This window comes from Atractosteus spatula, chromosome 4 (assembly GCF_055471065.1).
Source record: "Atractosteus spatula isolate fAtrSpa1 chromosome 4, fAtrSpa1.hap1, whole genome shotgun sequence".
Lineage (NCBI taxonomy): Eukaryota > Metazoa > Chordata > Actinopteri > Semionotiformes > Lepisosteidae > Atractosteus > Atractosteus spatula.
The window spans coordinates 44,172,504-44,186,172 of NC_142709.1; the positions used below are offsets into that span (position 1 = coordinate 44,172,504).

Genomic DNA, 13,669 nt, shown 5'->3' on the forward strand with positions numbered 1-13,669 from the left:
TCAGGGCTTCTTAGCACAGTGTACGCTGGTTTTCAGGCTCCATACGGAAACTTTTTCTTCTCCTCAGGACAAGATTGCCTTCGTAGTTTCACTGTTAACTGGCCGTGCTTTGGAATGGGCTACTGCCCTGCTAGATCGTGGGGCCCCCGAAGTTCAGGATTATGAACTCTTTTTAGGAAAATTTAAGGGGGTTTTTTGTCGTCCCTTAGTTGGTCAAGACTCCGCCTTCCGCCTCTCCTCCATCCGCCAGGGTCGCAGGTCTGCACGAGATTATGCCATAGATTTTCGAGTAGCAGCAGCGGAGACTCACTGGGATGATGAGGTCCTTATTTTTCTTTTTCGTCAAGGACTTTGTGAAGAAATAAAGGACCACCTGGTAAATATGCCGCAGTTGGGCAGAACCTTGGAGGAAGTAATTTCCCAGGTGTTGGAATTAGAGCTTAGAGTTCGTCAGAGGAGTACATTAAGATCTCGGACACCAATACTACAGGCTCCTCTGCCATCACATACCAGAACTTTAGACTCAGAACAACCCATGGAAATAGCCCGCACCCGGTTAACCCCTGAAGAAAGAGAGAGACACCAACGAGAGGGTCGCTGCTTGTACTGTGGAATATTAGGACACTTTAAAGCTGACTGCCCTGCTTCATACTCATCTTTGAGATGCCGCCCACCTTCTTAAGATCCTAAGGTGAGTGAGATAACGCAATCCCCTCAGTTTTCCTCAGGATTTTCTATTCTATCTACACTTTTCTGGGGTAATAAACGGATGCCTATTCTTGCTTTTATTGACTCAGGGGCGGCGGGAAAATTTATAGACGCCTCCATCGCTCAAACTTGGAACTTACCCTTGACCCTGGTGACTCCACCTCTTTGTGTTCAATCTATTGATGGTTCCCCAGTATCTCCAGGACTTATTAGGTGGCAAACTGAAATAATAAGCTTGCAGATTGGCGCCACCCATGTGGAAGACATCTGGTTTTATCTCCTTGAGACCCCAACACATCCCCTTATACTAGGCTTTCCTTGGCTACAACAGCATGACCCTAACATTTCATGGTCCCATAAAGAAATTTTAACTTGGGGACCCCGATGTATTAGGAATTGCTGTCATCTACCCGTAAGAATTGCACTCATGGCGACGTCCCCTTCTGGTGTTCTTACCATACCCCCTCAATATTCTGATCTACAGGAAGCATTTAATGAGCAGGAGGCCTTGGCCCTCCCACCCCATCGACTATATGATTGTGCCATTGACCTTTTGCCAGGTACTATCCCTCCTAAAGGTCGTATATTTCCGCTCTCCAATTCTGAATCTGAGGCCCTGAAAGTATACATACAAGATTCTCTGAAGGCTGGACTTATACGTCCATCCACTTCACCTGCATGTGCCAGTTTTTTTTTTGTGGAAAAGAAGGATGGTGGGCTCCGTCCCTGCATTGATTATCGTGGCCTCAACGAGATCACAATCAAGAACCGGTACCCTTTGCCTCTAATTCCAGCAGCCCTTGAGTCTGTGCATGGGGCCAAGATCTTCACCAAACTGGATTTACGAGGGGCCTATAATCTAATCCATATTCGGGAAGGGGATGAGTGGAAGACGGCATTCATGACTACCCATGGACATTATGAATATTTGGTCATGCCTTTTGGTTTGGTAAATGCCCCAGCAGTGTTTCAGACTTTTATTAATGACATTTTTCGTGATCTGCTACAAAGATTTGTCTTGGTTTATTTGGATGACATTCTAATTTTTTCTAATTCCTTCCAGGATCATGTTCTCCATGTCAGAGAAGTACTCTCCCGGCTCATTAGGAATAAACTTTATGTCAAACTGGAGAAGTGCACCTTCCATGCTTCTAAGATTCATTTTTTAGGTTACATCATCTCTCCAGAAGGGGTCGAAATGGATTCTAATGAAGTCTCCGCGATTACTGATTGGCCCACACCCAAGAATCTCAAACACATACAGCGATTTCTCGGCTTTGTTAACTTCTACAGGAGGTTTATTCAAAACTTCAGCTCGGTGGTCGCTCCAATAACCTCTTTAACTCGAAAAGGACCAGGACAAGGTAAATGGACCCCTCAAGCAGAAGATACATTTCAGCACCTGAAACACCTATTCACAACAGCCCCCATCCTCAAACACCCCGATCCTTCTTTGCCTTTTGTTGTCGACGTGGACGCTTCTGGCCATGGTGTGGGTGCTGTTCTCTCTCAACGTCATGGAGAAAAACAGATTCTTCACCCCTGTGCCTTCTTCTCTAAGAAGTTATCCCCTGCACAGATGAACTATGACGTTGGTAACCGTGAGCTCTTGACCATTAAGTTGGCATTGAAGGAATGGAGGCACTGGCTAGAGGGTGCTCATCATCCATTTTTGATTTACACTGATCACAAAAACCTGGAGTATTTGCAATCAGCCTAATGTCTTTGGCCTCGCCAGACCAGATGGTCCCTTTTTTTTACCAGATTTAATTTCCTCATCACCTACACTCCAGGCTCTAAGAACATCAAAGCAGACACTCTCTCACGGATCCACAACCCTCCTGAGGCCGAATTGATTCCTGAACCCATCATCCCATCTGGTAAGTTCCTGGCAGCTGTAAGATGGGACATTGAGGTTATAGTTCGACGAGCCTTGGTTGGACAGACGGTACCTCCTCAGTGCCCTCAGGACAAATTATTCGTCTCGAATCCAGTCAGATCTGCAGTTTTACAATGGGGACATGACTCCCGTTTCACTGGACACCCTGGATTCCAACGTACCTTGGATTTAATCTCCAGAGACTTCTGTTGGCCAACTATGGCCAAAGATGTCAAGGAGTATGTCCAGGCCTGCTCTATCTGTTCTCAAGTGAAGTCTTCTCGGATGAGGGCGGCAGGCCTTCTTCAACCCTTACCCATCCCTGACCGTCCTTGGACCCACCTCTCAGTTGATTTTATTACTGACCTTCCACCTAGCCAAGGACACACGACTATTATGGTAGTGGTAGATCGCTTCTCCAAATCTGCCCATTTTATTCCCCTGCCTTCTTTACCTACGGCTCGAGAACTAGCAGAATTGTTCGTACTGCATATCTTCCTTTCTGCATGGCATCCCTAAAGATATTGTTTCAGATAGGGGCCCTCAGTTTGTCTCCCGATTTTGGAAGGCCTTCTGTAAGTCACTGGGCGCTTCAGTTTCGCTTACTTCAGCTTATCACCCTCAGGCCAACGGTCAGACGGAACACATGAATCAAGAACTGCTGACCTACTTACGGACTTATATCCCCTCTACCCATGATAATTGGGTGTCCTTGCTTCCATGGGCAGAATATGCACACAATTCATTGTATACTGCATCTACTGGCATGTCTCCCTTTAAGTGTGCCCTAGGTTATCAGCCTCCTCTTCTCCCAGACTCCCATCCCGACACAGAGGTTCCATCTGTTCAGGAATATATCGCAAACCTGCAGACCTTCTGGAGAAAGGCCAAAGCCACCCTTCTTCGCACCGCAGCTCAGCAGAAGAAGGTGACTGATTGGCGCCGTCGAATCCCACCCAGATTTCGACGTGGTCAATTTGTTTGGTTGTCTACCCGTAACCTTCCTCTAAAGCAACCTTCTGGCAAGCTTGCTCCCAGGTACATTGATCCTTTTCGTGTCCTCACCCAGATTACCCCAGTAACTTATCAGCTGGCTTTGCCTCCTACCCTTCGGATCCACCCCACTTTCCATGTTTCCCTCCTTAAACCCTTTCACAGATCCACCCTGTCTAAACCAAAACAAAAACCCCCACCGCCTCGAGTAATTGATGGACTCCCTGCCTACACTGTCAATAAGATCCTGGATTCCTGATGGTCTCATGGATCCCTGCAATATCTACTTGATTGGGAAGGCTACAGTCCAGAGGAGTGTTCGTGGGTTCCGGAGAAGGATATTCTGGATCCCAACCTCATCCGAGACTTCCACCTCAACTTCCCTAATTGTCCCACTAGGGCGTCAGGAGCCGCCCGTAGAGGGGGGGGGTAATGTTACGATCCCTGCCTCCTGGCAACGGAGGAGGCAGAAGAAGGCGTAGCCTTACTTCATCAGTCTACCTATCAGTTTACTTATTCACCACCACACCCCCGTCTCATCCTGTACTTAAACACCTGTCTTTTCCTACCTCCTCGCTCAATATTGGTTTTCCTTTTGAGCTTCCTAGTTGCGCTACTCCTTCTTCTGCTTTGTGTCTTTCTTGGTTTTCGGATTACGGTTTTTCTCCCTTTGACGACGGTTTTTCGGATCACGGCTTGGCTTCGGTACTCACTCTCTGTTTTGTATCTCTGGCTTCCCCTGGACTCCCGGATTGCTCTATTGTCTACGGTTTTGGATCACGGTTTGGCTTCGCTAACTCGTTCCCTGTTTGGATCTGTGGCTTCCCCTGGACTCTCAGCTCGTTTCTTCGACTACGGCTTTCTTCGGATCACGGCTAGGCTTTATCAGCTCCTGCAAGTGGATTCATTCACTGGTTTTGGTTTCTCTTACCGAATCCTAACACTTACTGAGTGAATGAGAATACCTCTCCTGGCTCTTCTTCGATAAAATTCCACGACACCCATACAGTACAGGAATTATTGAAACAATTAATTGTAAAGAAAAACATACTGCAGTGATTATGCAATAACAGACAAATTTAATATTTCAGAGCTCATTCACATCTCATTCAGAAAAAAAAAACATAGAGGATACAAATAATTTCAGCATTTATAAAGTGACATTAGTGTAGCTCCTCTGTGTGTAAAATGGTGATCACGTCTTGTGTTGAAAAGTCAAATCACTGTAAACCACGCCTTCCACCTGATCCTTCCTCTTCCTCCCATCTCTGTTCTTGGAGGGAAGAATTTCCAATGCAGTATAGGTCACTGTTGATACTTCCTGATATAGATTAAATGGAAAATAAAAAATACTTGATCAATATATCTGTCCCACATTGAGTAACTGTTTAAGTCTGTAAACCGCATTCTCTGTTTCTAATGCAAAATAATATTTTAGGTCTACAGTTAAAAAATATATTATATAATTATAATTCTCATGTATCATGTGCTGGTACTTCAAAGTTATCCTACATCATATTAACTATACCCTGCCATTAAGTATTTCTTTTACCTTTTTAGCTATGTACTGTATAGCTCACTTTAAATAGCAGCTATCCTATGTGACTAACTGACCAACAGTTTTTTTGTTTTCCAGCTGTTGAAAATGAAAATGATGGTTACAATATCAGTTACAATAATTTGATCTATGCTGCAGCTCAACATATCAAAATACTGCTGCAAATATGTTTTCCAAATATATTTAGCGATCATCTTGCATGTAAAACACTCAGAATGGATGTCCAATAGCTAAAGAACTACAGTAAAAATTCATAAAATAGAGATAATAGAGACAAAACTGAGACAAATAACTATCAACTAACATGTCCTACTATTTTTGGATTTCTGGAGACATTAATTGGAGTTAAATTAAAGGTTTCTTTATATTTTTAATAAAATTATGAGATACAAGCATCATGAACTTTAAAATACTGGATCCTGTACTTGATAAAATTTTGTTATGGTTGATTTCCAGAACAAGCTTAATAAAGTTCCATAGAAATTAAAAGACAATGTGAGTATATTAAAAGTATTTTAAACTTTGTTCTTCCTAATTTTCAGAATCTTGGACATATTTAACTTTTCTAGTCTATGTCTAAATATTTAAAGGTTTATGCATGGAATCATTTTGCTTATTTAAAGTTGGTCAAATGAATTAATTTACCTCATTGTGATTTCTGTGCTCTTCACCACCTTTCTTAGAGAGACGGCCTTGGAGAACAAAGAGAAGAGAGAATTGGTCTTGATTTAAAATTCTCAATGAAAACAAGGGAAGGAAGATCAATTAGACATCATCTTATTTTATAAAGTACTGTATATATCATACAGTGGATCTAGGAATAGATATACAGTACATGGAGATACTGATATCTGTTGCATGTGTGAAGAAAACGTCTTTCTTGTGTTTTATTATCGAGAGATACATGTGCTGAATTGGTTCTAAACTGTTACTGAGGTTACAGGTTATTTGAATATAGAGGTGTTCATACCTGGCTGCATCTCACCTGCACACTGAAGGCACTTTGTCATCTTTCTCCTCCTCCACACCAGGACAGTGATCAGAACCATCAGCAATACATCAACTGCAGCCAGAATCATGTTCATCAGGTCAAAATGGAGGAAATCATCTGATCCAGCAGCTTAAACAAATACCATGTAGATTTATTGACAATGCTGTTCTCTTTGTGGAACTTATATGTAATATAAGATATACACAATGTAATATCTGTTTCTCCAAGTAAAAGTCTAAGGGAATGAAAAAGCATTCCACAACCCTCTATTGACTGGACCATATTGCTGATAAACCTTAGAAAAGTCGCATTGCCTTTACTACTGTATATGTGTCAGAAAAAAATAAACAAAAGAGGTCACTGCTCTTGATTTAACTTCATTCTTGAGTTTAGTTAATATTTTTGAATGTTAGATAAAATAACTATGAGTGTCACATAACCTAAAGTTTGCCATTTTTTAAATAAATATGTATTTTCTCATTTTTTGTTATGCCTACAGATGCACCCATCTGGAATGTGCAAGTTGTCAGTAAGTATAAGCAATAGGCACAGCTGTGTCACGGACTCCATAATTTTTCTATTTTTTTAACAATACGACGCAGGGCTGTTCTTCTCTGTAAAATGCCCAGGTATCACAGTGAATCCTTAAAGTAGCACAACTGCGTGTTTTAAATGTTACAATTCAGAATTTCATTAAATGTAATAATTACATTGTTGAGACAGGATGTTGCCAACACACCATCCTGTTGATTGAGACAGTACCATGATCCTACCACACCTTCAAATAAGATATGCAACAATACTGTATAACAATAACAGAATTCTCTTTTTTAATTATATACAGAATTATTTGTAATCATGTATAAATAATAAATAGAAAACAGATTTCAATTATAAAATTAAACATAGCTTTAAAAACAATATAAAATATCAGATTTAAAAGCAAATAAATACATAAAAAGAATTATATAAATATATAGATGCAGCCATTCAATGTGCGCGGTACAAACCCGTACCGTACGCAACTACCCACGTCATACCGCGGTACGTGATTGGTTGGCCAAAATGATCGACAGGGGCACTTGTGGTGCATTGGTCAGTAGTGAAAAGATTTAATCATTTAATCTCTTTACTGTGCATGTTTTAATCTGCTTAGTATTGAATATTTATATGAATAATTTCAAACTGCTACTGATATTATTACTGACAATAAATATTATCGACAATATATTGTCATTACAAACATGTATGTAATGTCGGCCATACGGCGTACGCGTTACTGAAGCTAAAAGTTTAGCCTTTGTCACTAATGTAACCCCTAAATAAAGACATAAATATAGAAATTCCTACATTACAAACTGTATATGGCTGGTATTGGTATTTTAAAGAAAAAATACACACCAGTATTCCACTTTCTCCCTAAACATTTTAAGCATCAAAGTCTTACATGTGGTTATTTTGGAAACGTTTTTACGTGCTCCTTCTGACCACATGAAGTTTATATTAAGTTTAAGTGCCCGCGGGCACTTTTCCTGTCCGTGGGAGGAAGGGGGACTGTCTTTCATGAGAAAGGTTCGCCTATTCTACTCTGAGAATGTAGAGGGGGAGGAAAAGTGCCTGCGGTCATTTAATAAGTATTAAAATTTGCACTGTGATAAATTGTTGCACTTCCATGTCTTGTAAAAACATTAATTTGCAAGACTGTGTTCAAACATACTTTACATTTGACTATCAAAAAACCAGGGTTTACTTTTTCTGTCTCTCCCTACTTTCTATCACCCTCTGCAATTCGCAGAATGGTTAAAAAAATGGGAACATGGCAGGCAGGCAGAGGGAACAGGGGAGAGGGTGGAACAGTTATCTGGTAAGGCTTTCTGTGTTTCCCTTACAAAGATATGGACATAAGAATATTCATGTGTGGCCAAAAAGATGGCATAAAAACGACAGAGTGAAGGCTTTGAAAACATTTACAATGTACTTTGTACACACAGCAAGTGTTTTCGTAGCTCTAGGTTTCGTGAAAATGCTACAGACATGCCAAAATCATTTTCTTCAAGCTAACTGTACCCCAGTCTTCAAAGACTTCCTTCTTTGATTCAACTGTGCTTCAGTAAATAATGTACAGTTTATCACCTTCTGCAATGCTTCTAGTTTAGCAGGATTTGTGCAATAAGCACATTGTTTAATTGGGATGATATTACCCATGTCTACTGTATATCACTGTACAACACAGGTTTGAGTCAGAGTTGCTAATAAAACAGAGCGCCTTCCAATACAATAATAACTACTGCATGATTTCTTTATCCGTTTCAGTTAAATGAGGGAAATTAAATCAGTTAGAATCTCGGAGTGCCAATTGTAAAGATAACGCTTCTTCCCTCCTTTGCTTAACTAAAAGAATTTAGCGAAGAAATCCTTAATCACAATATCATCACTTAATTTATCCAGATACACAAATTCATGCCAGAGCCAACAACAAGCTATTATAGTGGAATATCTTTGCTTTGAACTGTCTGGGTGCACCTCGCTATATTGCAGTGCTCATTACCACTACAAGAACAATAGAAGTTTTTTTAAAAAAGAAACAAATGTCAAAATGTTTCCTAAATGTCCACTTGTGATACTTTAGCTGCTTAGTTACACAATTCCATATTAATATAGCTATCAAGTGATGTTGAATTACTACAACATTTATCTTTTTACAATAACAGCAATTGGTGTTCTTACTACTGTACTGTATGTATTCTTGGAAAAGGATAAAACGTTATAACTTTTTTTATGAAGTACAGAATATAAGCTTAATGTAACGCATATGGCCGGCATTGCAGGTTGTGCGAGCCGGCTTACCAGTGCGGTGATGTCACCGCCCTTCCCTATGGATAGCAGAGTCCTCAGCCACCGGGATGAGGGGAGATCTCCCTTTAGCTCAGCTGGCTGGTTCCCTGTCGAGTGACGCTGGGGGCTCAGGTTCGAGTCCCCAGTGGTGGGGGGCTGAACTGAGGCGGCAGCAGCAAGGGCACATACCCATGTGAATCTGAGAGCGCTAAATTAATAATGTTAGAACAAGTACATTAAAGCCAGAACTCATGTAAATTACCAAGTTAAAGACTTTGATGCATAAAATGTTCATGCATAATTAAAATATTTATGATGAAGGTGGAAGGTTTTGTACTTTTGTACAACTGAGCAATCTTGCTTTTATAAAATATACCAACTTTTTAATGTTTAATGATTAACATGCCATAATACACTGTTTAAAATTAAAAGTCTAAAGAGTTCTTAATTGGATAAAGATTGTCTGTCAGCAGTGATCGGGATTCGAAACTGAGTGTTTTCTGGTGACAGATCAAATGCTGTACATGAGAGGTTAAGCTTTATTAGCTCCACCTGGCGGTGATTCCGGATACTATTATCATAGCTGTTGTATGATGTGGTATGACGCGATAAGACACATTGTGATTTGACACTCCCACTGCATTGTACCGCAGCGTACCTCGCTCATTTTGAATGGCTGCATCTGTATTTAAATTGTTAATATTGCAATTCACCCTTATATTGTTGAGGTATTCACCACTCAGAACATTTTAATAATCACTTATAAAACATTGGTGTAAATAATTGTATCTATAGTAGAAGAAAGCAATCTGCAAGGAAAGCGATAATGCTTTAGTTAATTCACAGTGTGGATATCTGTGCATATCACTTCACTGCATTCTTTAAAGTGTGCGGAATCTAGGGAAATTTAGTTTTTTGTCAATGTGTTTGACTCACATGAGGGGGCAAAGTCAAAAGACACGTATGTACAATATTTTTGGAAATTGTGAGTATCATTTATTAATTTTACATTTCTAAAATGTTTTTTTTTATTTTTAAAGGGTCTATTTATAAATAGAACAGGACTTGTTATATTCACCAGGCACAGCATGTAGTTTTTGATTCCACAGGAGTTTTCAATTTAAAAATGATTCAAAAAAGAAAAATTATGTGAACCTTTAGATTCAATAAATGGTAGTATTTCTTTGAGAACAATGACCTCAACTATATGATTCCTGTAACTTTTTATCTCTATAATTCATTGGCTTTTAGAAATTCCGGCCCATTCTTCATTAAAACTGATTCAAGTGGATGTCATTTGAGGGTCTGTTTGTCTTTTTGCATAAACAACTTGCTTCAGGTTATCCCATAACATTTCAATGGAGTTTAAGCCAAAAGTTTGACTTGGCCAAAATATTAAATTTCTTCTTTAGCCATTCTATTGTAGATATGTTTATTTGTATAGAAGACTGCTACCGACTTTTGAAAATACCAACTTTTGGGTCAGCTTCTGCTGAGGAATGGATAGAAGGACATTCTTCTCCAGAATTTGCTGATACAACACCAAATTCATGGTTCTGTCATTAATATCAAGATCTCTGGGATCTGAAGCCAAAACCAAAATACTCCTATCACCATACCTGACTGTCACGATGGGAATCTTCTGTTGGAGACAAATGTTTGTTTTTTTTAACACAAAACATTCCTCATTGTGGCCAAAAAGTCAATTTTGACTTGTCTATCTATAGAACATTCATCCTACATTCTTGTAGGTCATTCAATAGCAAACATGAAATGGGTAACAATGTCCTTTTAGAGACCAATGGTTTCTTTATGGCTGTTCTCCCATGAAAGTCATTCCTGTTCTATCTTTTCCTGAAGTTTCAGGAATATACACTGATAATAGCCACAGCAAGAGAAGTTTCAAATCCGTAGATGTCAATTTGTGTTTTTTTCTGAATTCCTGGATGATTATCTGGGTTACTCTTGGATTGATCTTGGAAGTTCGATGTGTCCTGGATCAATTCCCCTGGGTCATGAATATTTTCTTATATATTATATTATTTGTATATCGTATCTGTCAAACAGTGGATGGAAATGGTTTTATAACCTTTCCAGATTCCAGGCATAACCTACACTTTTTCTGAAGTCCTCTGATATCTTTTGATAGTGGTATGACATTGTAAGATGGCAGCGGAACCTGGAGTGTTGTATAGGTGTTAAAATACTGGAGGGAAGTTAGAGACATAACTGATACAGTATATGCAGAAATACATTAGGAAATCTCATACTCATGAGGTAATTAGGGAACTGGCATCAGCTGTGTGAACCTTCTCCTTTTGTAAGGTTTAGCAAGCAAACTGGGTCGACTCATGGGAGTCAGACTCTTGCTGAAAGGTTTGCAGGTTTACAGTGTTTTGAGTAAATCAGAGTAATGCTTGTATTGTATGTGACTCAGTGTTGTGAAATACAGTAAAAGAAACATTAAATAACTTGGATCTCATTTCATGTGTGTCATGCAAAAGGATAAGCAAAATCATAACAGTGATCAAATATATTTGTTTGCACTTGAAATAACTTAGAATGTTTTTTCTTTCAAGTATTCATTTTCATTGAATAATTACTAACACCATTCCTAAAACAGTTAACAGTTGTAACAAAAATATTACCATTGATATCTATAGTTTTCTTAGCTATGGAGCCATACCTTATATTTCCGTTGCGCATTAAGTCCCATATTTGCTGAGACTTCAAGATACCTAATTCTCAAGAATACTGAGGTTTTACTTTAGTTGTTTGCATTAACAAAATAATTAATATTTTATTTATTTTGTATTGAATATTATTTCTAATTAAATAATAATAATGTTTACCAATGTTTATATATATTTTTAAGTGAATCAGATTTTCTTTCTAATAAACATTTCACATTAAAGCTTACCTGTAATGTTGCCCTTGAACACATCTCTAAAAAGAAGTCCTGAACATGCTGTAACTGCACACTGATGGGCTTCAGAATAAGAGTGTCTGTAGGTCTTTCCGTGGAAGTTGTAGGCACATTTCTTTCCTGGAAGGTCCAGTTGGGAGCTGTTGTTAGACAGAGTGCTGGTCAGTCTGTCGGTGTAAATGATTCCTGTAAGCAACTCTCCCATTTGATCCCCGACCCAATTAACAGTGGAGTTTCCCTTATGGGTGATGCTGTACATTGTACACACTGTGGTGGAATGATCCTTAGGCTGACCTGTCTCAAACACATCAACCTTCTTCATCTCTCCTCTGAAATCTGCAGAAATAAATTCTGATTGAGTATTTAGCATAAAAAATAAATCCTGTTTCATTTGTTCTTTAACATTTCAGAATCATGTTTCTCTTTTAAAGGAAAGAGAATCAATTTAAAATCTTAAATTGAAACACTGATAGTAGTCATTGGAAAATAAACTAAAACTATTTCTTATTACAATCAAGGCTTATTTTGAGACTAAAAACATTAGTATTTATATTCTATTACATTTAATTTAACTATTAAATCTATTATTATATTTAAATACAAAAGTCTATCTCTTTCATTTTTTTACAAAAATAAATATTTTACATTGTTTTCAAGTATTATACATTTTAGATTTACCTTTTGTTGTCAAAAAAGTAGTATTTCTGAAGACAATTGTTTCAGATGAAGTTACTTCTGCACAGAAATAAGTGCCCAAATCAGACGGCCTGATATCTGAAATTTTCAAGCTGAATCTGTCTTTGTTTCTCTCTGTGGTCAAATGTTGTTTAAGTGGGTCTACAGCACAGTGAGCTACAGTGTGTGAGCTGTTTCATAATGCAACAGCTCACACAGGACCTGAGGAGCCAGTCCAATGTCTTGCTTCAACCATAAGTTCCTTAAGCTGCTCTGGTCTATGTTGCAGTCAAGTGTAACTGAGTCTCCGAGTGACACCATCACTGAAAGTCCAGATTGCAGGAGCTGGAACAAAATGAAACCTGGACCACAGGTCACGACAGAGTCAATCAGTAGGTAAGACTGAATGTCTTGGTCACCATAAAAACAACAATTAAATTTCCTTTGGTATGCATAAAAAATGTTATTGTTCTTATGTTTTAATCTGGTAATGAAATATTTTTATATATTTTAAGTAAATATCAAATAATGTCATTTTCTTTTTAGTTGCAAATTTCACTTTGGGATCTATATAGTACATGCTATTTTCCTTATTTATTTTCATATCCTAATAAAGTAGACACAAACAGTAAAAACACATTTGACTCTTTCCAAAATACTGATTCTTTCATGTCCATACCTCCTTTAGCTAGTTTTATATTGTTTATATTTTTCATTCACTATGAAGTTAATTCTAAAAATAATATTTTGTAATAAAGTAGACATCAGTGCTCTCTATTTATTGTCTAGAAAAAAAAGTTTCTTACAGCCAAAGAAGGTGCAAACTTACATGATTTGCAGAACAGAAGTGTGCTGTGCTTCATCACTGCTGTACAGCTTATATGTGATGTTAGCTGCTTTGTACAACTTGAAAGGTTCAATTAACAGAGAAGTCTGAAATAAGAACATGATAAACATCTTGTAGAGGTGGGCAGTCCATGGTATTGAGTCACGAGGAGTGATGATGTTTCAAAGACTGAGAAGATTAATTGACAGACAATTAAATTTAGCAAAATTATGCTGTTAGCATGAATCACTGGTGTAGTGATGATGGTTTTCAAATTT

At 38.4% G+C, this 13,669-nt stretch overlaps 1 protein-coding gene across 1 annotated transcript; it reads right to left on the reverse strand.

The window, feature by feature from the left end:
* Positions 1-4,775: 4,775 nt before the first annotated feature.
* Positions 4,776-13,444, reverse strand: LOC148836360 (uncharacterized). The gene is made up of 6 exons (XM_088914144.1): positions 13,395-13,444; positions 12,569-12,927; positions 11,885-12,226; positions 6,124-6,258; positions 5,784-5,830; positions 4,776-4,901 (listed from the first exon to the last, which is right to left on the reverse strand). Exons 3-6 carry the CDS (start codon positions 12,210-12,212, stop codon positions 4,776-4,778), a joined length of 636 nt encoding a protein of 211 aa, XP_088770270.1. The 5' UTR covers positions 12,213-12,226; positions 12,569-12,927; positions 13,395-13,444.
* Between the last annotated feature and the right edge of the window lie 225 nt (positions 13,445-13,669).

Coding starts and splice junctions, on each gene's coding strand:
- LOC148836360 (XM_088914144.1), bottom strand. CDS start 12,212: ATGAAGAAGGTTGATGTGTTTGAGACAGGTCAGCCTAAGGATCATTCC. Junction 6,259..11,884: donor GTTCAAGGGCAACATTACAG/GTAAGCTTTAAT, acceptor TATTTGTTTAAG/CTGCTGGATCAGATGATTTC. Junction 5,831..6,123: donor AAAGTGCCTTCAGTGTGCAG/GTGAGATGCAGC, acceptor TTGTTCTCCAAG/GCCGTCTCTCTAAGAAAGGT.